This window comes from Hippoglossus stenolepis, chromosome 23, assembly GCF_022539355.2.
Source record: "Hippoglossus stenolepis isolate QCI-W04-F060 chromosome 23, HSTE1.2, whole genome shotgun sequence".
Classification (NCBI taxonomy): domain Eukaryota; kingdom Metazoa; phylum Chordata; class Actinopteri; order Pleuronectiformes; family Pleuronectidae; genus Hippoglossus; species Hippoglossus stenolepis.
In genome coordinates, this window is record NC_061505.1 from 7,332,968 (window position 1) to 7,358,452 (window position 25,485).

Below are 25,485 nucleotides of genomic sequence, written 5' to 3' on the forward strand. Positions count from 1 at the left end.
TGACGCGCTGATAACAAATCACACAACTCTTAAAAGCAATCAATCAGGTGATCATTTCAAAGCTGCTGCTGTGCTAGTGTACATTTTAGATTATTAATACCTCCGCCAACGAGCTTATGTTTTCACCCTGGTCCATTTGTTTGTTTGTTAGCAGGATTACACAGAAACAACTGAACCGATTTCCATGACGTGTTCTGGAGAGCTGAGGCGTCACCCAAGAAGGAACTGATTAAATTTTAGCGCGGATCCGGGCATTTATTTTCACTTTGTTTAACATTGTGAGATTTACTTTTTACATTTTTATTTACTTCTACTCCTGTAAAAGGCTCAAAGACCAACTCAAAATAGGCTTCGCTTATTTTCTTTAACATACATGGGGCACATCCATGATGCTGGGGTTTTGGGCACAGAGCTGAAGTCACTCACTCGAGCTGAGTATCTCTGCTCAGGCCTCTTGTTTCCTCGCGGCCTTCAGATGCAGTAAGACAACTCGAGGGGAGGGAGGGGGGGGTGGGGGGGGTAAAGACAGACCATGTGCTGAATCCAGAAAAGTCCACTCGCCCAGACTTGCTGACTTGCGGGCTTTGCAGAGGGGTTAGGGCAGGCCTTTGCCAAAATTCATCTAGTCTGCCAGGGCTCTCATGCGGATATTTGGCGCGGGCTCCGTGCGGACTTCCAGAGAGTCTGCTCGCCTGGAGACTGCGAGGGGGATTTCACACAGCTGACTGCTCTGCTGATGTGATCATGGGAGACATCAGGTGACAGAGGCTTGTTCTCGTCCCTGGGATAAGATCTGGAAACACGGTCCCCGGGGAGCGAATAATGTCCGTCTGCTGTCGAGTTCAACATGTCGGGCAAGCTGCTATTAATTGATTCGTTTATATCGAGTTTGACTGGTGCATTCAATTGTTATTCCCATGACGACGCAAACGGCCCATTTTGAGAGACAGCGTCTGTCTTCTTCCGAGAATGCATCCTTTCAAACTTGTGTATTCACCGTGAGCTCTTCAGTCAGATATCCTCAAATCTTAGTTCACCGGGCTCAGGCTGGACATTTGAATTCAGCGTTAGAACAACCACGGCAGAGGGAAGCCCACAGAGCACAGAGCAGCGAGCAAGAATGTGCTCTTTGACTAAAGCTGTTAAGCCCCTGCTGATCGATTGGCCTGGCCTTTTACTAGAACTGTACACACGCGCACACAGTGGGACATTGTACATACAGAGTCGACGTCTGAGAACACTTTCCAGAGCAGAGAAAACAATAATAATATTATAATAATACTAAAAACTATTTCACAAGGAACAAATGTGTTATGTAAGCTTTTAAAGAAGCTTAAATGTGGCTCAGGAGATAGAACGGGTCGTTCACTAGCCATGAGGTCGATGGTTTGATCCCCGACACCTGTGCTCCAACAGTGTATGAATGGTATGTGACGCAAAAAAGCACTGCATACAGAAGTACTGTATACATGTGTGCATTAATGGGAGAATGTATTTTCATGCGTCTTGCTTTTGCGATTTGTCGTATCAAAGCAACACTATGTAACTTTTACTGAGCAACAGCGCCCTCTGCAGCTACACGTGGTAATTCATTCTATTGGGCTCGTGTCCGAAAGATCAAGTGGTTTTCATGTAGAGAAAAACAAGGTCAATCACTGTGTTGAGACGACCTCTAACTGCATAATCCCGCTCACTTAACTGAAAAACAACTGAACTCTGGATATTACCCATGATCCTCAGATTCCTAAACCAGAAGAGCTGCTGCTGTAACTAACACCAAACCCTGTTAAGAATTCTCTGTATTTTAAGAGAAGATAAACACTGGTGTTTAATGACCTCTCAGTCTTTTTAACTGATCTACAGTTCAGCATCACTCCTTACTGAACCTGACCCTGACAATTGAAGCCGCGATCAGTCTGTTACACAGTTCTCACAGGAGATCGTAACCCCCCCCCACAGAGAGAGAACAGACCTCCAGGGTGAGGCGTGGGAATGAAGGCTGCACCAGTGTCCTTTTTTCCCAATACACTGAACCATCAAAGTCATTTTGAAGCTGCTATTTTAAGGTTAAAATAAAGTCGCATGGTCTTGCTTCGACAGGCATATCTGATGGACATTCAAGAAGAAGCATTAAAGGGATGGTTCACCAAAAAAATGAAAATTCCCTCATTATCTACTCACCACTGCTATTTACCCCTGAAACTCCAAAAGTGTTTTGTGGACTCAAACACTTCACCCACCCCCAGCATAGTGCTGAGTAGATAGAGTGAATTTTCATTTTTGGATGAACTATCCCTTGTAAAGGTTCGAAGGCAGCAAAAAAACAATTTATTCCCGACAGGCACATATCAAATGTCCGGATCTGTTTTATGAAATTATCAATGCTGGCTTCTGTCACTTTCTACCCTGAGCTCCCTCAAAAGGAAACCAGGATTATTGGAGGCGTTTTGTCCGGCAGCCACAGCTTTCTGAAGGTCAGCGATTTTCTCTGTCCTTAACATTTTTTTTTCCCTGATGCAGCGAAGTACAGTGACGGTAAACATTTGAGAGAGTGCAAGGTGCTGATTCTGTTAGTTTCCAAGCTGTGGCAACCCATTCAGATTTAACTTGGGAAAAGGGGGACTCTGCTTCGTCTACTTTGTATTCCTACGACGCTAAGGTCAAACCTCTTTTGATTTAAGGGAAGAGAAATATATTGTGAGGATAAAAAAAACAGGCTTTGTGTCAAATTTGGGGATTGTGTTGCCACGGGCCTTACAAGCTGCTACACAAAGTTTCATTAGGAGACCGGGGACCAAAGGGAAGGCAAGGTGGCTCTTCAAGTGCAGCCTCTGAATCGCTCCATCAAAATAAAGGCCTGGGTGAATCATCCTGTGCTCAATCAAGCTCGGCTGATCAGTATGCACCTGCAGGCAGATGTGTGCGGTGCATTAATAAGTTCGTTCCTGGGGGTTTTTTTAACCCCTAACCCTGCACTGCATAACAATTCGAGTTTCAAATTCCAGCGACTGAGTCAAACCACCCCTGACGACTCTATACCCATATAAACCGAGATTAAAACCTCAGCTAACCCCTTCGTCTTCCTGTTTTATTTACTTTATGTTTTCATATTCGGTTGCAGTTCGAGGATGGTGCTTCATCTACAGGTTCAAGCATCTGCTCGTGCTCCCAGATCAAGTCTGGGCATGGCCGCTGGGTCATAAAACCCTGTCAGAGTGAATAATGAGGCAGTCTCCCGAGCTGAATCCGCGCCAGACCAGGTAGGTGACACGCTGGTGGGCGAAGCATGCTGGGAGCCGTGTGGTTCCGCCGACGGGCTCAGCATCGCTTTGTCATCTGCCGAGCTGGCTCGTGTGTGCACTCTGAAGAGTTCTGGGGCTGTCAGCGGATTGGGGGAAGCCGAAACGCTTCATGATGTCAGATAAACACTGGGAGTGGAGCGCACCCAGCAACAAAACAGACTGGAAAGCGCTGGGAGGCTTTGGAAGGAGAGAAGGGGAGAAACAGCCGGGCTTGAGAGTGTTTGGGCCTTGAACTCTCCGTCGGTTTTCTTTTCCCTCGCTTTTGTTTTTTCTCACAACCACCAACCCTCCAGCAACCTTGCCGGCAAAAACCGAGCCTCTTCACCAACCTATTAGACAGTGAGGTTTTGAAGTGGCAACAGGCAGCGAGAGCCTGCTCGTTATTTCGCTTCTATTGTCAACGAGATCGCTGGTGCCCTTTCAAGCAAGTGTATCACTTTCCAGACAAGATTACACACAAAGTGGCGAACCACTGTTGCGACTTCAAGGCACTCTTTAATGAACAAGACAACACGATGAAACACACCCGAGTAGATGATAGAGGAGGATTCTGGGAGGAAAAACAGGGACAGCAGCTGCCAGAGGACTCCGAGCGAATGTTTGCATGCTCGTACTGCTTAAATCCACTCCGCTGCCTCATAGGAAGGATATTGGTCGTTTTTTATTATACCTTTATGCGTTCTCGCTTGGACGTCAGTGACAGTAATTTATTGCAGAGCACGGCATATATATATACACGTCCAAGAGGAATTTCTGATGTTGCAGAAATGAGAATCCGATTTGTTTTGACTCCCCCAACTGCCAAAGCCTCTAACCCTACTGGACAACAGGGTACACAAAGTCTGTCCAGCAAATGAATTAATTATGATTCCTTGTGAGTTTTGCTGCTGAGCCCTGAATCACTTTTGGCACCTTGAATTTAAGCACACGGGGGGGGAAAGTGCCTTCTCACACTACTGCAGAAAGTCAAATAAATCAAGATAATTCACCTCTGTGTCCTATAAATGATGTTTTACTGATAACTGCTAAATTGTTCTGCCAAACGTGGAGGGAAGGGAATGTAATTGCCGACTGGTTTGAATTACCTAGCAGCTTTCTCAAGTTTTGACAAGGATGGAGAGTCAAGTTTAAGAGTTTGACATGAAAAATAGGAGTTACAGGCGATGCAAAATATATACAATACATTTCTGCAGGAATGAGAGAATAAGTACGATTTTTTAAAGTCCTCATTGGCTTTAATTGAGGGACGCAGGTTGATGCTAACTACCAGGTTGGTGTAGAGAAATGCGTCACACATACATTCCTGCATGTGAGGTGCACTTAACTACTCAGTTTGTTGAATAAAATAAAATGGAAGTGAAATGTCAGGAAACAAAAGGGGGAATCGTATCTAGTGGTTGTTTATCCAACTGTTGATCTGACATAAAACACACACACACGCAAAGCAAATCTAAGACAGACGTGATGTCATGAATCGGGAAGGAAAGTAATTCACCAGCATCTGCAAAGGTGACTATAAGAAAGCTAAATTATTAAAATGGCCATAATCAGTCACCGCGCTAGACGGTTCCTGTCTGACAGCGCCGTGACAGTGACTCAGCGACTCTGCAGTGACAGTGACTCACCACCCACCCTCAGCAAATATGAGCAGCTTTGGAGACGGCAGCCGAAGCCTTGGTGGAAGGAGCTGGGAAATGTCTCCGACTCGGCGGCGGCGTGTTGTCGCATTCAGGAGCAGGAGATCCTGAAATGAACACAAATCAAAAAGGAAGCGAGCTCAAAAAACCTCACCATCCCTCATCCCTCACTACTTTCGTGGTTTTATCTTTCATAATTTTTACTTTTGTGACTTTGCTCTTTGAAAGTCTGGCGCTATACTAGATAAACGCTACTCTCTTACTCAGCATGAGGTCCCCGAGCGGGAGGCTGTTATAAAAAAGAGGCTGCAGACCAAATGTTTGACTCATCAGAGCAACTTTTGACGCAGCCCTGTCTTGTTAAACTGAACCCTGTCACAGGATGCGTCATCCCACCCCCCTGATACCTTCACACCAGCCTCCACCGGGGGTCACGCACCCACATATAGACGAGGCAATAAAGCTTTGAAGTGGCTCAAAATAGTCCAGAGCAGCACCGCATACAAATTTCTGGAAACCCCCACTCACTGTGAGTTCTGTGGCACACAGCCGGGAGATTAAAGAAAGAGCCACTAAAACTTAATAAAACCAGAAACATCGGCGACAAAGAGAATCGAGGAAAAATGTAATTTAGGAGCCGTTATGTCATCTCCTTGTGCGAGGGGATAAAAAAAAAAAAAAACGGACAGGAAGAAGAAAGAGGAGATGGTATTTACATCCTCTAAATCAAACCGGCGGACAAGATGGAGAGTTTAGCGTGACATGCATGCGTAAAAATGTCAACAAAGGCAATTAAATGGAGGAGGAGAGGAGAAGCTTCTCCACGAGACAACAGTGATATTTTACACCGGCTGAAGACAGGGTCACACACTCGGGGTCTGCGCCGCGAGACATTCATTACCACAGCAAATATACTGCCTGCTCACAAATTTCACTTGGTCCTATTGAGCTTTAGATGTGCTACATGCGACATATAAGTACACGCTCATATTTTAGTGGTATAGGAAGCATTAGTCATTAAGGTTTCTGCTAACACTGAGCTTTAAACACTAAATATGCCAAAATTATGAATAATTCCTCTGGTTGCACAGGCCAACCTCTTTCTGCAGTGAGAGAGTGTGCAGATAAATAACAAATCATCAAACAAGTAATTACAGTAAGTTCATAACTGTAATCATGTTTCCAAATTGCTTTGCGATCACAACAAAGGAGACTTTTTCAAAACACAAAACACAATTTTTCCAAACTGAACTTCCTTCTTTCACAGCAGCACTTTGTTATCGCCACAGCCCATTTGGACTGAATGTGTGTTTTATATTTTTCATTCAGCACAATAAAAAAGTATGTATGAATAGATTTGTTTTGTAGCACACAAAGAATCTCCATCGGGACAAACCTGTTGTTCACTTTCACTGCATTAGTGAGCCACGGTTTATTATGTATCAGTCAAACGGCCTCTAGAACAACACCAGCAGGGTTAATATCAGAATCCACATGCACCTTAATCTGAACAGCAGGAAACATCACGGGCCACAGCTGGAAGCGTGGACACTTTTCTATTAGCCAAGCGAGGAGATGTTTTCACATATCAATCAGGTCAAGGACTGACAGTCAGGGTGTAAATGTGGTTTTCCAACAGGTTTAAATATTGCAAATAAATGGCTGTAATAGAATATATATGTAAAAAGCCGGCCACATAAGTGTGAGGCAGTGAAACTCACAGTAACACTTATAGTAATATCTTATCGTTTGCTGATAAGAAGCTGTCACACTGGGACTTAGGGTCTTTCAGGTATTTCAACTATGTTGCACCAAACTGCATCTCGTGTGCCAGACGTCTCAGACAATTCATTCATTATTCATCGGAAATCATTTGAGCAAATGCATTATAATGATGTGATTAGCTTTGGTCTGATTGAGCTGACAGCCACATACAGCAACTCTGCTTTATTTGTCACGACTGGCGGATGAAGACTGATGAAAAGTAGGTGTTACGAAATAAAATGTTTATTAAAGCAACACTATGTTACTTTTACTGAGCAACAGCGCCATCTTCATTCAAACAGAGTAAGTGTAGTCCCACTCACTGAATGGTTAATATTACTTCCTGAACCACAATATATGCCAATGTAACAAATACAGCAAACTCTGTTTATAATTCTTCATGTTTTAAAGTATCCAAGCTGAATATTTGAAACAAACACTGGTTTTAAATTTGTCTTTTCGACTGATCAACAGTTCAGCCTCTTGAACTTGAATTCTATCTTCTCACGGGAGATTGTAGCTGATTAGTTACAATGAGCACGAAGGTTCAGGTTCGACGAGTGGGAAGTAAAACTGCAACATTCTCCCTGTTCCAAGTCAGTGAACCATCGAAATAGTCTTGAAGCTGCTATTTTTAAGATCGAAAAAAGTTATATAGTGTTGCTTTAAGAAATCAAAAATAAGTCATTTCGAATTAAAAACTTAAATAGAAATTCCCCTTCATGAAAATGTGACAATAAAGAGTTTTCCCAGAGTTCATGATAACATATTTTGCCTGTATTTGTTATAAAAGTTTCTTATTTCATTATCTCTAATATATGTGTATAACACTGAACTTTCTGTTCAACAACTCTTTCTGATGGATGAATTACCTTCAGTGGACACTCTAATTAACCCGGTGGTAAATAGTTGCAGCACTCGACGCAGCACGGAGGCCCAATCCTTAAATTGAAAAGGTCATTTGAAATAAAAAAAACTCTCTCTCCAGACGGATAAAAAGTTGCTCTGAAGTGTCTGTATCAGTTTGACAGCGGTGAGATGAACAGAGACACTGTTCCAATTACTACATATTCCAGGCTGCCTGGAACAGGTACCCTGAAGCAAGAACAGCGAGAGTACAGAGGGTGATTACAGTCTGAAGGATGGTGGGAGCTTTCTGTAACGCTCGTCTGTCGAGCACATCATTGAATCCCCCTCTAACTCCTGTAATCTTCCCATTTCAACGGTCAATGTCTATTACTGTATATCTCGCACTTGACAATGAGATCGGCAAACCGTCAAGTCGTGTGAAAGTGAGGCGATCGTGGCCGTTTGTGAACGTATCCTCGGAAAAAGCACGGACTTTGCAACAGCCACACTGGAGCAAAACTAAATAATTTGATGAGAAACCTTTTTTTTTTTTTGAGGAAGCAATGGCAACTCTCACTCAAAAATAAGTGCAGCATTCAATTACTCGAAATGGAAAATGCCTTTTATAGATTGTTCCCCCGTGTTCCTGTTCGCTATCATTTCATGCCAAATAATAATGCCCAGTGCTGCACAGAATGTGGGCTTTTCCCTCTAAAAACTGTGGTGCTGAGGTGGATAACACACAACTAAATAAACATGAAGTAAAAGGCTTTCAGGAGTCTGGTCTACACGTTCGAATATATGTATTGGAGAATGACTGTAGGGAGGGAATCAATGGTTCAAATAGATTAATGCCTTGCTCATTACTACACAAACCAGACTCTCCTGATCTGTAATGTGCCCCGCGCTCGTAAACCCCCTTACGTATTACGCTGGAATGAGATGTGCGAGAGAATAATGCCAGAACGTGACAAGCAATCCTACCTTAAGACTCCGGTTTTATCGCCTCTGTGAAGTTCCCACCCGGCTGATTGCCTCTGGCGGCGTGCCCCAGAGCTCAGGCAGCGTTCTAATGAGTAAAGGAAGAGAAGAGGTGAGATACATGCAGGAAGTGCAAACATTACACACTCAAGTTAAAGGGAAACTGTACGTGGGGAAATATGAGTCAGGCGGTTTTCAGAGAGGAGCTGTAGAAACTGAATTTATAAGTCAGGTAAATAATTAAAGAGAAGTTAATGTTCTTAAGGCACAGAATTAATCCACATGTAATCCAGCTCTTCACTAAAATAACCTTAAGTCAATGATGCCACATATGCAGTATAATCAATGTCAACAAAAACAAGTACACATACTTGTACCAATCAATCTTTGACTTATTACATCACGATTTACATCATATATCAATTAAATAAATGTATTGTTTGGTCATATTTTGTGTCAGGCGTCATATCCTTTATGAAAACAGAGAGTAATGTCCATCACACCTTCCTGGAGTCAAGGTGACTTCTTCATATTGCATCTTTTGTTCAAACAACATGAAACATATAGGACCGCAGCGATTCCTCCATTGATGTGACTGCCACTCACAAGCAAAAACAACAAACACATTTGCAGCTGAGAGAAAAAAAACTAAACTATCCATATGCAATCCTCACTCTATAATTTAGACTGAGACGTAGAGCAGACACTGGAATCTGTTTACGTTTGATTGTCTTTTCAGTTTTTGGGGGGGGAAATTGCTCGAAAATGGAATTGGAAGCGATTTGGAAATCACATAAGAATAAGTCATTTTAATGAATTATTTAACAGTCTTCACCAAAACAATATAGATACATATTTTATGATTTTGAAATTAAAATAAGAAAACAACTTGATTTAACCTGAGCCACACTGCGTTTAAATTTGCAGAAATGCACAGGGTAAAAAGCCCACGCGTTTAAAGTGTCCAAATGACAAGAAAAGAAGTTCCCGTTATCTGGCAGCTAAAATATGAGAAGGAGGCCACTCTGCAAAAGTGAACTTACCCATTGTACTGCAGTGTGAATTCAATATCCCCCATGGTCGGAGCTATTGGATGGACGTGTGGGAGACTCCACGTGAACCTGCAACTGAAAACTGGACTCAGAGAAAGACAGAGTGAGTGAAAATAGGATGAGACAATAACACAGTATGTACACTGATGAGCGAGAGAGACCTTCAATGGCCAAACACAGAAATGTACAAATATTAAATTCTGAGTCATATTACAATTTGTGCAAATGTTTAATCATTTGTCTTGACAAGAATATTATATTCAGTACAAAGTGGTTCCATTATTCTTTATTCCTTGCATTACATGATGGTTATGTAGGCACAGCATACAAATTATGTCACAGGCTGAAAGTAAACCATAAAGCGCCTGTGAGCAGCAAATTACAGGGAAGTGCTGTAAGCTTCAAAATTAAAAGCTTTATGGTTTTAAATAGAGGCGTCATGGAAACGGTACTTCAGGACAAAAATCAATGCCCAAATTTTGATGGTATCGACAATAACATATATACCAGATGTATATATGTTTGTATATATATATGTGGAATTTCAATAGGGAGCAATCACCAAATTTCTGTTTATGTGACATCCCTGATTTTATACCATTAAGACACTTAAACTTTCAATGACGTCAGTAAACATATAGCAATAAATAACTCTTTTACAGTTATAGATTGTGTTCATACATACATATTAATACAATATATGTACATATTGCAAACATTGTAATTATTATCTTGTTAAAAATTATATAAATTGCAGCAATATAAGAGTTTAAAAATATTTGTATTTTATAATTTTAAGAATTGTTGTAAAAGGTTGTTTCCTAGTCATAACTGAGCTTCCACTAAGCCCCTCCGCTGAGCAATAATTATCCAATCGCAGCTTAGCAGCCGTGACTCGATGGAGTAGGAACGTCAACATATCCAGCTACAAAGCCAATATGTCAACTACAGTGTTAATCTAGAGTTACTTCTGAGGCCATGGCATTAACTGGAACCAGTTTGGGGTTCCAGGTTCTTTACCATAACCTCTTGTTTACCCATGCGAACATAAATTAGAACAAAAGGTCCAACTAGCTCCAAACTGCAACACAAGAACGATGCTGCTCCTTTATTTGGTTGATCAGATGTGCAAAAGTGGATCATCAACTGTGGGGATGCAGAGTTCTGTCCTGGGAAATCTGCCATTTACATTTAAGACCCTTGTGCAGGGATTCTATTTCAAGATAAGTTAACTGGAGGCACAAAAACACAGCTGATATTAGTTGAGAAAATAGCCCACAGTGGTTGTTATCCAGGCATAATGAATGTCTACTCTTGTTTACCACAAAGATTCAGCGTTCCAGAAATTACTGTTAGTTTGAAAAGGAAACTCTGTCGCCGTTTTCGTTGTCCCCAGCCTGCAACAAGGAGGCTTGACAGCAGGAGTAATAGTCACTAAGGAGGCTGGACTTTGCAAAGGGTCAATCCCGTAAAAATGCTCCATATCCTTGCATAAGGCATCGTAGCCAAGACATTTGAACTTTGCAGATGAGGCCCATTGCTATGCAGAGTCATCACCCGTTTCCAATCAGGTTTTCAGTATTACCACCGGGTGTTTGGAAGGCTCACTGTGGCAAAAACATATTCACTTCATCAGCAGAGTTCTGCCACTGATCTCTGGTGGTCACGGATCAATACGCCAGTGCCAATACCCAGAATGCCTTATGACAAAAAAATCCTTAGTGCTAAAGAGAAATTCAGAGGCACAACATTTGAGAGAGTGAAACTCACGGTGGTTTAATGTCTTTTGGAATCTGTGTTGACCAAAGATTTGTACTATTCATTTGTTGAGTTTATTTGTTTGTGTCATTAAATGTAAAAATCTAAAGTGATGAAGTTTTTTGGAGTGCGTCAAATATCTGACCTCATTAATTCAGTGTCATCAATAATAAGTCATAAGGGTTGAATTTTACAGCTCATAATATCATCGTTAAAAATCTAAAGTAAATGTACGGAACAAGCACAATTTTAAAATGTAAAAAGGTTGCAATTCAATTTGAAAGTCGGCACTGAGGTTTCCTGGTTGTTGTGCAATCCATGATGCTTTCAGGGATGGTTTGGCCCGTGCACTCTCTTGAGGTATGTATCAAGATCAACAGTAAACTTTCAACGAAATGGAACGTCTGTAAAATCAACATTGCATCACGTGTGCGTGATCTGACTCCAGATCGGTTCATTACGTGGCGTCCACACTGGGTGGAGACAATACAATCAGTGCTGCAGGTCAAGACATTTGTATTTCAGAACTTTTGGATTTGCTGCTTTAAAGATGATTATTTGGTTAAATGTACGTTGACATAAGTTGCCATGCAGACCCCACAAACACTTATAACTTAACATTAGCGGGTATTTGCAGGTTTTACGGGCGATTGACTGACAGATTTTTTTATTGATCAGTGTTAGGAATTGATGTGGTGGGTTCAAAACAATTTTTGAAGGTCCTGCCGATGCACTTTGCAGTAATAAGGGTTAAATATCGTACATCACTCACGGCTGGAACATCAGAACCATTAAATTTAGATTTTGTGTATATTGCGGGCCCACTATAGTAGATCTGTGTTCCTAATGGGCGTTACACCTTCTCTGCGACGGGCTTCTCATCTGAGGTGTCCACCGGGTTGTCGTAGCCCTGAGCCTCCTCCTCGATGTGCTGGTGCCTCGCGAAATTCACAAACACCTGGAATAATAACGACAAGGAGAAAAATACTTAAAGTTAAAAAAAAAAAAAGACGAACAGTTAAAGCGCACGCGGCACTGACGGGCCTGAAGATATTTACTCTGCCCATCTCATTTTTAACTCTCCTCCAGCCTCCGCTCCGAAAACAAACGAAACTGGCCGCACACACAATGAGGTGCATGTGAATGAGTTGCTAAACACGGGCTGTGAAGACTCAAGTAAGCGTCTGGGCTCACACAGTGAACGCCAGTTTGACATCTTTGACCAGCTGAGAAAGAGAATAAAACAATCATTCTTCTCTCCGTGATGCCCGTTTAATGTCAACAGAAATCAATCCGAAGGCGTTCATAAAAAAGCTGTGTGTATTTCATTGTGCTGTAAACATCGCTGGAGTCCCGGCTTCTGTTTGTTCCCTTAGCATTAGCTGGGGTGAAACTATACAGAGATATTTTTTTACTCTGCAGAAAGAAGCGACAAAGAGGATCGTAAAAAATGATAAGAGCATTGCTTTTTCATTAAAAAGCTTTTGAGAGGCTGTGTGATTATAAAAGGACACGAGAATTACAAGATTGTATTTTAAAAATTTCTATGAGCGTTTCCATGAAAAACTACCCGTCTCAAAATTAAACGGGACAGAGAATAAATACACGGGGCCGCGCAAATGAACAGAAACGAACAATAGAATCTTTTCAGGGTTTTGTTTATGAGAAGCTGCAGAAAATAAAGACGGGGAAATAAAGATCAATCCCGTCTGCCTTTGAAACTTCTGGTTTTAATTAGCCCATGAATATAATCTGAAGTGCGATAAAGTCATGTTAACTACAGAGAAGAAAAAGTCTTATTAGAGTTTGCAAACTTGAACAAAAGGGGTTGTTTTTCAATTAATGTGATGCATCTTCTTTTCATTTCCTGTGTTTGTCAGTAAAAATAGGGACAGGAGTCATTTTCATTGCTCATGTATCCGGCTATATTTACTTATATAGATTGAAAAAATATAAATATAATTTGTCTCACTGATTTGTATGATAAGATACATCTCTTGTTCTCTCTTGTTCATTACAGGAAATGCACAGTGGGCGAGTGGGCATGGTGATGAAGTTCCTAAGATTTCATTCAAACAAATAACGCTTTTTGCTCACATATGCTTTTCTTGGGACTGGGACACCCACATATGTAGAGCTTACAGACAAAGAAACTGGCAGGTGCATGCTCCTGGTGCTGGCAGCTGGTTTGTTGTGGACGAAGTCTAACAGGAGACTGCCTCATGAGTAAGAGGCGAGCCACACCTGCAGCACGCCTCAGGCCAGAGCCCGCTTGTGTTTGTGTGATGTGAGACCATCAGCAGTGTGTATCAAGGTCAGAGTTGTCAAGCCATCATATCAGGGGAGAATGAGGAAGAGGATGAGAATGACAGTAGCAACAAATACATCGTCTGCCCATCTCTGTCGGCCTCTGACCCTGCCACCGGCTGATATTGGCTTGATGTGCCGAGGCATGCACAGCATTTCGTATTCATAGTCAAGGCTGTAAAAGAATGTACGAGCGCTGCTCGCTCCTGACTTTCTGAAAGAGCTTTAATGATGCAGCTGACAGCGTTTTTGACTGAGACGACCGTGGTGAATCCATCCCCAGCTTAGAGATGTGATTTTCCTCTTAATATACTTTCTGTATTTAGCCAACCATCCATTCATGGCCGCAGAGTCATGCGCCAGTGCTACTGAGTGACATTTTCTTAATAACAGATGGATACAGGCATTAATTACATTACAGAGGGTGCATTGGGTGTTTATTTGATGGCCGTCGAGGCAGAACAGAGGAGGTGAAGGACACTGAATCACCCAATTAACTTCCCCTTTATATCACTGGAGTCCGAGCACAATGTGAAATGGCCCAGATACATGGCGCTCACATGTTGACACACTGCCATGAGGGTCCACTGACTCTGAGAAGTGTTGTAGGGTCTGGTTCTTAAAGTAAACTTAGAGCTAAGTGTATTTAAAATTGATTTAAAAAGGGAAAATGTATAAAACCAAAGCTATTCTTATGTCCATAGTAATATGAGTTCATATCCCTGAACTTCATTAGGCACAAGTTATTGGGAATGTATTGACTATTCTTAGATACAGTTTAAAGCTGCACAAAAAATGTTTTTGGTAGAATTACAACACATGACATTTTCTCCATTTTAAGTTATTATGGGCAACATGTTAGCAGATCCACCTATTTAATAGCAAGAATAGAGTATTTTTGCAGATTTTTTAAATCTGTCCAATGCATTTACATAGGTTAAAATTTGCATCATGAAATATAATTCATTGTGGCTTGTACAACATTATAAATCTCTCATAACGGATGTTTTTACACTTATAGACTTGAATAAATCCTAAAAAAAACCAACTCCTACACACTCTAGGATAACTGCACTGAGACTTTGTTTTGTTTGACCTGAACGCTGTATAACTGTTGGAAGCAACACAGTGCATGGGACTTTTACAGTTCTATTCTAGTTGGGTTTCAAATTTATTCATAACAGGGCCGGGAACTGACTTTTACTAGAATGAGAAGACAGTGGGGTATTCTGTAAAGCAGTGGTTCTCAAGTGTGTGAAATCTCCAGCTTCATGTCTTAAAATGATCATGACATATGTATCCTGTGTTGATATGGGGAAATATATGTTTAATACATGTCTAATATCTTTTCTAAGACATTTCTCTTGTGCTCTTTTAAATAACTACGCAGAAGTGTAAGACAGTAGGCTATTTCAAATTATTCCAAGGGACATTTATGTGGGGAATATTTTCTAACCCTTAGAGAGTCCTTAGCTGAGAAAGAAATTGGCAAAATACATTCCAGTTAAACCACATTTGAGTTAAACTCAACATTGCTTTAAAGTGGATGTGACGGACCTATCAGCTGTTTCACCGGCGCAGAGGGGACACTGTGGACCATTGTCAACACACAAAGCAGCAAACACTCCACAGTCCTGCCACACAATCTGCTCTTAAAAGACGGTTCAGAGAGTCACATTTTCCTTTCATACGCCCCGTTCTGTTGTGCACTGTCTCAGCCATCAGCGATAACGCCTGAGCTGCAGGCTGCGTGGATCAATATTAATTGTAGTGCAAGTCGGGTGTTACACTATAGGTCAGGGCTCTTCTCTATAAATCACCAGCTGAAAGGTGACTGTCTAGGTCTCAACTGGTTCTCCTGTCGTCCCCTCTGTGACCCCGCTGGTCCAGGTGTGATATATTTACTACCTCTGATCTGGTGAATATTGACCAGTTCAAAATGTGGGGCAAGATCTCAAAATAGAGATAAGAAATTACTCAAGGTTAGAGGTAATGGTATGAAAATCTGATGTTAAACCAGACTGGGATACAGAATTTAACATTTCCTCTATTCCTCTGCCCCTGAAGGGTGCAATTTATTTAAATCTTGCTGAAAAAAGGCTTCATCTCGAATTAACATTGAGTTGCTCACGGCAACACAATGCACAGACAGGTCAGTCACTCACGTCTCTGTCTGGATTTCTTTTTTTTTTTTTTATCCTAGAGGAGGTTATTTTTCCCTCCACATGCTGGAGTGCAGCGGTGACCTTTCTGGACCCCTCCGAGGTCATCCTCACCTCCCACCTGGTCATCTGCTGCTGAGCTAATGGCGGGATTGCAAGACCAGACACACTCACACTCTCCTCAGAGTGCCTGATCGAATCAGATCCCTGGGGCCATTTCGAAAAAAACACAAGGTGAAGCTAGTCCATATCTTAACAATCAGGGGCTGGCTGGTGCACTTGGGCAGGAATAAAATATGGGCTCTTTCTGGGGGGGGGACTTTGTGTGTGTGCATACATATATATATATAATCTCAGTCTTGATCAATACTGGGAGCTGGTGGCTGAACTATAGCTACACAAAAGTCTGCGTAGTCCTCATTGGTCAGTCTGACAGGCTAAATGGGAGAAGACAATGTGTAGGCAGATATAAATCCTTAAATCTTATCCTGGAATGAGCAGACTTGCATTAACCGAGAGCACTTAAAATGCTAAATGCATTGATTCATGGCCTAATGATGTATTAAACTGAGCCGTTACTCCACAGAATTACAGTAGCACAATGGAACGTGACCCCGGATACCCCACCTAAATTCTGCTTGTGTCAGAGGTGAAATCTTTAGTCAAACTGCACATCCTCTGCTTCTGTTGGAGCTGCAACCAGCTAGAATTCTTATTTGAACGACTGAACAAATCCACTCCCATGCTCAGCTCCACTTCCTTTTTGTCCAAGGGAAGAACAAACAGCTCTCCCCTCTGGATTCAGGGGAATAACACTCAATTTGAATACGAACTGAATCATCACTGCATCACTTGCCTTGACAAAAAACCTATAAAATAACAAGGTTTCCAGTTCAGATTACCAACACCTAAGGCAACGCAGAAATCTTTCACACTGTTTGAACTGTGTGTAATTGTTCATTGGAAACCACAACCGTAAATACATCTGCATCTATTACAAAAGCATGGACTCTGTGTGGGTAACGCCTTGTTAGTGTTTTGCAAATACATTTCCACTGTATCTAATAGTGAAGATAGGTATATAGATAGTAATACATGTACTGCTGGCTTTATATAGGAGTAACAATAGATGGACAATGTTAAACATGTGTCTATTTGATCCAGAGACAATGAAGATCTGAGAAATATCAACAAAGTCATATTTAATATTCAATAATTAGCTCCTCTGCTTAGTCAGGGTTTCCAAAATCTAAAGAAATTATTTCCAGGGGTGGTAAAAAAAAGTAAGTAAAAACACACACATAAACAATAAATATAGTTTCCATGGGCCTTACCTGATCTAGAGTGGTCTGTGACACAGAGTAGTCCTCCACACCGAGCCGCTGCTGGTGGATGGTGAACTGGCTGAAGATGGTGGCCAGTGCTCCCTGTGTGTACGGCAGCTGGTACTGCAGCGTGTTGTGATGCTTCTCCTTCAGGACGCTGCCCGAGAAGGTCTGCAGGACAAAGTCCTCGACGGGCTTCAAGGCCGGAGGAGAGCCCCCGACCCGCACGATCACCGTGTAGCCATCTCCGAATCTGGAACGAGCGTGGTCAGATAAGCATTCAGTGCAAAGACAGGGCGATAAGCAAGCAAATAACTGCTGGTCAGTAATAACTTCTCTCCTTGTGGTCATTACATGGCGTGCTGGGCTGGAGGAAAGGTGAGTCACAAGCAGCTGAGAGCAAAAGCAGCTTCAGAAGAACAATAACAACTAAGTAAACTTTTTTATACCTGTGGCGAGGTCACATAAAAGTAGGTTCAAAAACAATTTCCTTCCAGCAAATGAAAAGGAAAGTGTCCATTTGAATCAAGTAATAAGCAGAAAAACACAGGCTATCAGTTTAGAGTCTTTACAGGGTCAAAACAATGAGAAACACAGAAACAACGTCATGTCGGGGTGATGCTGCCACAGAGAGCAATAACTCACGAGACACCTATGACAAGCTGCACAAATTAATATGTTCTATTGGGAATAATGGTTCAAATTACATGTAATGTGAAAGGGGTCACTTGAAACAATCATTTGATGGAAATTAATCACTCGACTCTGCCACTCGAAGGAGAGTTTAAGGATATTTCCTCTAATTTTACTGGTTTTACGTCACCATTAAGGCTCAACACTCATCGACATTGCTTCAGGCAGCAGCAGGCATCTGTCTTCAGCATAAATGGTGTCTGAGAAACCCAGAGCCAGATGTTTCCCTCAGGGGCTATTGGAAACCAAAACAGACTTAAAAGGATGATAATGAATTTGCAAAAGCCTTGAGAAATACAAACAGAACAGTTGCTCAGTGATGCAGACGTGTAGATCAGAGTGAGGACACCTGACCCAGGCATCGGGCTAGGTAAGGAAGAAAACTTTAAATGATATTCAGGTTTCATTTTTTCATACTGCATATACTTGTTTGTGGGGGAAACATCCGAAACAACTGCTAGTGACAATAATAATTAGGTGATCATGTGTAAGTGTTGAGTTTACATCTAGTTTCACTGCCTTGAAGTGACAGAAATCAAATATTGCTGCTTTAACATGAAAAAAGTGGAAAGAAAAACAAGATAAAAGATCATTTCAATATGATAATTAATGCAGAGTAGATATGAACCCCTGCATCATTGAACAGCTATAGTTTTGAAAACATGTCAACGCGCTCCACTGGTAAAACTTTACAACGCGAACAATATCCTGCACATAAAGTGTTGTCACTGATGAAAATGGGCCGTAGCTAAGCTCTAAAGCTAATTAGCGTTCTGCATCTTCCCATTTGTATGCTACGTCTGGTGAGCACCGAATAAGACTCTGTGCCTTGTTATTCTGTCGTTAGCACTCTTATGACCCATTGTTTTCTACCTAATTAATTCCCTAATGTTGGATTTACTCATGGAAATGTCCATTGTGGGCTAGTGCCGAGCTACATGCAACGAGAGTCACGGGCCCCCTTAGTGGCAATTAGCGATATGGTGGATAAACTGCAGGCCTGCGCGATCCCAGAGGGAGTGAGAGGGAGAGTGGAGCTCTCTGCTGGTGCTGAGACGCACAATGACTGGACCCCATGGGTAGCACAGTCTCTTTGGTTAAATCTGTGAGTTCCACAGTGCAAAAATAGTGTAACTGTGCATAAATTGTATAAGAAATTACTTATTTAATACTCATTTCCATTTAAAACGCATACGTGTCTTTTAAATGCTGCTTTTAGGATTAGATTATGGTGAATCGACTTGCGGGTCTGAATCTTGCTAGAATTTTCTTGCAGTATTTTAAGATGTAGGATACAGGCTATTGTACATGAACAGCAGCTGACATCTGAAACCTATAACCTGCTACATCAATACAACCGTGACCTGTAACCTCTCCTGTCAAAAGATCTACAACTGGTTCTGACAAAAGCCCGAGGTGATGAAATGGAAACAAGTGGGTGGTATTAGTTTTGTGGTCTTATACTGCAGTGAACAAGATATTTAAACCACAAATAGCAACATATAAATATGCACACATTTGAAATTAGCTGTGGTATGGGAAAATAAAAGTATCTCAAAAAATTTCACACACTTAGATATCAGTCTCCTAAATATGCCAATTTTACATCATGATCCCCAAGTTATTTCCCTGGAAAATGACTTACTGATATAAACAAAACAATTCCTAGATCCATCCCTGATCTGGATACTCACCAAAATTTAACAAACCCCTTCCACCAAATTTCATGAAATCCATTCAGTTGTTTTTATGTTATCTTGCAACTAAACAACAATTGGCGACAGAGCTCAACGCACGACATTAAGAAGACGCATGCGAATGGAAAAAAACATGTGCGGATTAGACGACAGATGTGTTGCAAAAAGGCACAACACATGCAAATACAGAAACGTGCCTATAACCTCCTTGGCGGAGATAATGATATACAGGGATGAAGACAATTTGCAGCAATGACTGGATGATTTCCTTTTTCTATAATGATGCAACAGACCCGCTATCACGCAATCCTTCCACAACCTGCCTCCAGCTTATATAGGGGGATCTGAGCGCTGTGCCTGCACTCTGATCTTCTCAGGGGCTGCACACCACGGGTGATCAAAAGCATCCACCATGAAACTCTGAGACATATTATGTAGAACACCTCACAGCAAGTGTCAGGATGTTAGCACTTCATTAGGCAGCAACCGGGTGGACGGCCCTTCAACCGTTCCTAATCGTACTTCACACTGACCTCAGCCCTGCTGCACATCCGCATGAAGTCCTTGGCTTTTCGATGCGGCTGGGGCTTTGTCGGCCAAAAGTTAAAAAAGAAAATCATAAAAACAGGGTCTCAAAAATGACCCTGGATTTATACTTCACAACAAATTACACCCAGTAAGACAGAAACGCCCTCAAAGAGTGACACGATAGAAAAGAATAGAAATAGGATGTAAATTTATTTAAATAAAGTTAAAATCCGACTATACACAGCCAATAAATACGAGACTAATAAATACTTTACTTTAAAATAGGGGAGTGGTTACCTATCTGTTAATGCACAGAATGAGAATTACTCTCAACAGTTATGTCAACATACGTTTTTACGAATTGCTTGAGTTTAGTATGTAAAATTCGCAAAAACAAATTAGCCACAGATTAAAAAAAGCTGGAACTTCAGTTTAATGAGTGTAGCCAGGATGCGTAAGAAGGTAAGAAAGCTAAATAGCTCTTGTCTCAGTCAATGAGTTTATATTTCAATTTAATATTAATGCTTAAATTGTCATGGTATTCACAGAGGTGAAGTTTGTCTCTGGTAATAAGAAATCACCCTCGAGACATGCCAAGTTGTTAAGAATAAAACCAAAGTCTGTTTCAAGGGGCTGAACTCCAATGTGGGAAACTCTATCTCCAGTTTCATTAACACATTTCACATTTGTATTTTCAAAATGAGAAATACTAACTATCTGTGCCAAAATCATTAGTAATTCATAACTTTTTTATTATCGTCAACAAGCTAATGCACCCTCCTGTGTCAGAAGCTTCTGAACTTTTATCTGCAAACATTCTGGAAAATTCGACAAGCACTCGGAGCCTCCACATTAGGAACAGGATATGTGTTGGCCTTGTGTTCACTTAGAATCAATTCAAGTAGCATCAAAGAGTTTGATCCTATCAACCAGAGAAACGTGGAGGACATCATCTGAAATCGTGCTCCCGCTGCTGCCTTGATATTTTGCCAGCAGGCTTCTGCAAAATGTTTCCAATCGCACGGCCTCAGATCTTCTGCATTTGTCAACATGTCTCTTCTCTCAGGTGTGTTCCCACAGGCCCTGGAGACGGACATCACGCAGTCGCTCCACAAACCGAGCCAGAAAGCTCGGCGTAGCAAGAATTGAATTTCCACAGCCATGTGACAACAATTACAAATTCAACCAAAGAAATAACCCTATGAACAAACCGATGATTAAAGGACTTTAAGTCTCGGCAGAATGTGGAAAAATCAATTATCTTTAGTCAACTACTGTTGAGGTGAGTTTATAGAGTTCTTTGAGAAAAATTGAGCAGCAGCTGAATCAGGACGCTGCTGTCAATTGGTGGGACCTCGATACCACGGATAGCGACCACGCAGGGTCTGGTACCAATGTGCATCATCGACACAAGGTGGCAGCGTTTGTATCGGGGATATTTTTGGCTTCATTTCTGGATAGTGGGAGGAAGTGGAGACACATCGTCCATCTTTACATACAGTCTATGGTCAAGGAGTCAAAACTAAATGTGGAGAGGAATAATGGTAAAGATAAAGCTATGGACATGAGACACACTGGTATTAGCATCATGCGATCAAAAATAATAGGCGACATTCATATATTAATAATTCTAATTCATAATAATTGCCTACTACTAGATTTACAACAATCAAGGGCAGTAAAGCAACTAGCATCCTTCAGCAGCGACAACTGTAACTGTCACTGTCCCTTAAGACGTCTCACGGTGTTTAACTTCATTTGAAATGTAAATACATAATACTCGTATCCACCTTCCTCCAGAACAAAAGCACTTCATTTATTTGCGCCATCATTTTACATTAAGTGCGGCCAGAACACTGATCCTATTGTGCAAAGCTGCATAATTTAGGTTGATTTTTATACGATGGGGCAACGACACAGTCTGCAATCAGACACCACGGCCACCACAACATCGCCGCCGTTGGTTGCCACACATCAAGCTTAATCCATCACCCAATGAACACTGTGACCATAATCCCCCTGTGTTTATTACAGCTTCTGGCTCGGAAAAATGTGCATTGTCCGAGGACCCGGAAGCTCAGCCAAAAAACAGAAATCCAATCAGGCGCAGGAAGCACTGTGGCAAAAGTGTTTGGCGAAAAATGGTTTGGAGAGTGTGCGGGTAATGAAATGCTGCTTGTTAGTGACAGTAAAGGGGCTTATCAATTAGTTTCTCCTCGTTGTCTCTCCCTCCTTGCTCCTCTTTTATTTCCTCTCTCGGTGCGGTTACACGGGGGCTTCAGGCGGCACTTTGGGAAAAAAAGTCTTTCTTTCATATTCATCCTTTTTCAGTCTGCCTTCATATTCGCAGCAAAACAACTTCTTTCATCTGATACGCTGTCTTGTTTCTCCTCAAATAAACCCTGGCTGTGTGGGGATAGGCAGGCTGGGATCTTTAAGCAGAGCCTGCACTACACTGTATGGTCACAACAATAGCACTGCATGCTTGAGACGGATAATTACTATATATGATAATAATAATATAAAAGCAAGATCTTTGCAATTTGAGGTTGAATCCAACTGTAGAGAAATACAATTAATGGACAATGCATGAAGTCAACGCTGCCCCACAGAGTCACGACTAATCCTACATCTTACATTAGAGATGTACAGCGGCACAACACAGCATGGCAGAGTCACTGTAATGTCGGTGCCGCAGCTCGCTCTTCTTCATTTTCATTATTCTTCCTCAATCCTCGCCTCCACCGTGGTCCGCTGGAAAGTCATTCTTCCATGTAATTTAAAACAAACAGCAGCCAGACACAGATAAGGGCATGACAGGCAGAAAATAATTCTGCAGCCTTCCTTCATCTGAGGGAGTAGAGAAAGGTCACCCTCGCCACTGCCAAACCTTGTATTTGTGTCCGCGGGGGGGGGCGGACGCGGGGTACGAGGTCGCGGTGCGGCCACGGTGGTCTGATGCTTTGATCAGGCAGGAAGTCATCCAAAAAAACTTCCTTAGTACCTGGAAGGGGGGGCTGACAAGAGCTCCAGGCAGGAGCTCCACTCAGGATGAGGACTGAGGGGTTGATGGGTGTATGGGTAGGAGACCTTTTTCTGATCGGTAATTGTACATTTTCAATGTAAGAATGCATAACAGCACTAGAATTCAAATCTCTACTGGGAACCTTTGAAACAATATGTTCCAGTGTCCTGTGACAGAATAACCAGGCACAAAGAATTGGTGGATAGATCATCATCTCTACTTATCAAAAATGAAGACCCTGGAAAACAGCAAATGTTGGTTATGTGCTTTCAAGCAAACAAGTCAATACTTGCGGCGAGAGTCTACTCATGACCTTGATGTGCCCTTGGTGACAGTTTTCAGTGATAAGTAGTGTCGGACTGAGTCTATGTTAAAGTGTATTTACAAGGTGTTTGCCTACGGGATTGTGTATCCGAAGTAATCTTACATGAAGGCCATCATCTGGCCTGTAAAAGTTATTACCGCAGGCGTTTTAAACATGTAGACTTGGACGAGGGGCTAATAAAATACCAGGATATACAGCACCTGGTGCAGACGTTGAAGGACTTTATGTAGATCCTTGCAGAATATTCGATTTGAAGCAAAATCCAAGATCTGTCCTCGAGACATACCGTCATAAATTAAGATTCCTAAGATCTATCAAGCATAAAAGATGCCTCAGAGATACATACAGTACATGCACAGTGTACCATCTGTGTGTCAGTGTTCTCGCACTCTTGATTACACCTACATCGCTGATGCATTGTAAACTGTAGGGAGAATGATTTTGCCATCCATCTTTGTCGGTGACACATACTTAAAAGCCGTACACTATTTTGTTAATGGTACACCTGCAGAGCTGACGCAGAGGAAGTTTATTGGACTTCTCCACGTCAACTTCGGGCGGATCGATCCAAAACTTTCAGACGCCGCTCTTGTAAATACTCTCCCGTGCCCACAGTGCATTACCTTAATGCATTAAAGGCACTTTACCCCGTACTTTTATAACATGACGTGCTTTAAGCAAGGAGAAAATAGGACTCCGGGCTGTGGTGTGTACTTACTGGAGGTACTCTATGAAGCCAGGAATATGAATGATATCAATCAGTGGAAAAAATCCTGCATCGGCTAGTGGGTGGCCTTCCAAACTGACAAGATTATAGGGGGGAGCTTTCGAAGCTGCTTTTATTGGTTCCTCCACTTCATTTGGGTTTACTTAACACCTGGGAACTTTCATACCATACACACTGCCATGCCGAAGCACCATTTACGGCCTCTTGCAAAAACATTTTTTTTTTAACTTTATTTTTTCTCTGTCAGGCTTTCAGAAAGTCCTCAAAGCGTGATTGATTTGTGGGGCTCAGTATCGGGACAGGAGAGGAGGATGTTTTTAACAACCGTAGAGGCAAATAAGAAATGAGTTTCTTAAAAAACGGCCAGTCCGCTCTTCAGATTCTGACGCCCCAAACTAAATCCCCGGCTCCTCTCGCACGCCAATCACCTCTCCAGCAGTCCAAATGGATTATTTTGGCTGATTTGATTGATACACAGAGGGGTTGTTAAAGCAGCAGAGGGGGCATCTTGGTGATAAAGACAAGGTCACCACCGGACTGGAGGGGGCAGCACTAACAAGCACGTGGACGGCTGGGTTTCGGGAAGACTCGCCACCTGAGAGCAGCAGCGGGAGGAATAAATAAGAGTAATGTGGTGAGAGGGTTTTCAAGGAGATGAGTATTGGGAGGGGGTGATGGGGGAGGGTGAACATGTATTACATATGAGCAATGGGGGGTCAAAATGTGAGCGCTGCCCCGCGGTGAGACCCTGCACTCCTTTCAGGGGCTCGTGATGAAAAAGAGATGGAGAAGTTGGGGGTGGGGGGGGAGGAGGAGGAGGAGGAGGCCGACCCCCGCCAGCATTGTAGGTCAGCTGCTCACGCCGTGCGACAATGGTGCGCGCAACCTGCCTGTGCAACCCCCCCCCCCGCCCTCTCTACTCCAACCCCTGCCGACTGATGGAATTCTTCCCATCTGCAAAGCGGCGACAGCTCGTGCATTTGCGAGACTCAGCCCCTCCGTGACCACATTACGGACGCGAACGTGAAATATCGGACGTACGGCGTTTCACCCGCGGAAAAGCTGGATTGATGAGGCGCGGGTCACGTGCTAATAAAGCAGGGAGGGTGCGTGCGGCTGGGGGGGGGGGGTGGAGGCCAACATGGCAGCACAAACATGCGGTGGGATAGTGACGAGAAAAGAAAACAGAGGAGACAGTCCTTAATTGCCTTTTCAGTCATTAACAGGGTCCCACACCTCATGAAACATTAATTACACAAAGCGCTGCGGAGATAGCGACGCTTAATTAGAAATGATTCACTGCATGGCGAGAACTAAGCGATAGCATTTCAGCGGCATGTAAATTGTCCATGC

At 42.3% G+C, this 25,485-nt stretch overlaps 1 protein-coding gene across 1 annotated transcript in view; it reads right to left on the reverse strand.

The window, feature by feature from the left end:
* The window catches only part of LOC118102796 (phospholipid-transporting ATPase ABCA1), a 164,233-nt gene that overhangs the window by 14,964 nt on the left and 123,784 nt on the right, over positions 1-25,485 (reverse strand). Inside the window, exons 50-52 of the mRNA XM_035149312.2 lie at positions 17,147-17,390; positions 9,577-12,301; positions 8,537-8,621 (exon numbers count right to left, since the gene is read on the reverse strand). Coding sequence (XP_035005203.1) covers positions 12,197-12,301; positions 17,147-17,390 — 349 coding nt within the window. The 3' untranslated portion in view covers positions 8,537-8,621; positions 9,577-12,196. The remainder of the gene's footprint in view (positions 1-8,536; positions 8,622-9,576; positions 12,302-17,146; positions 17,391-25,485) is intronic.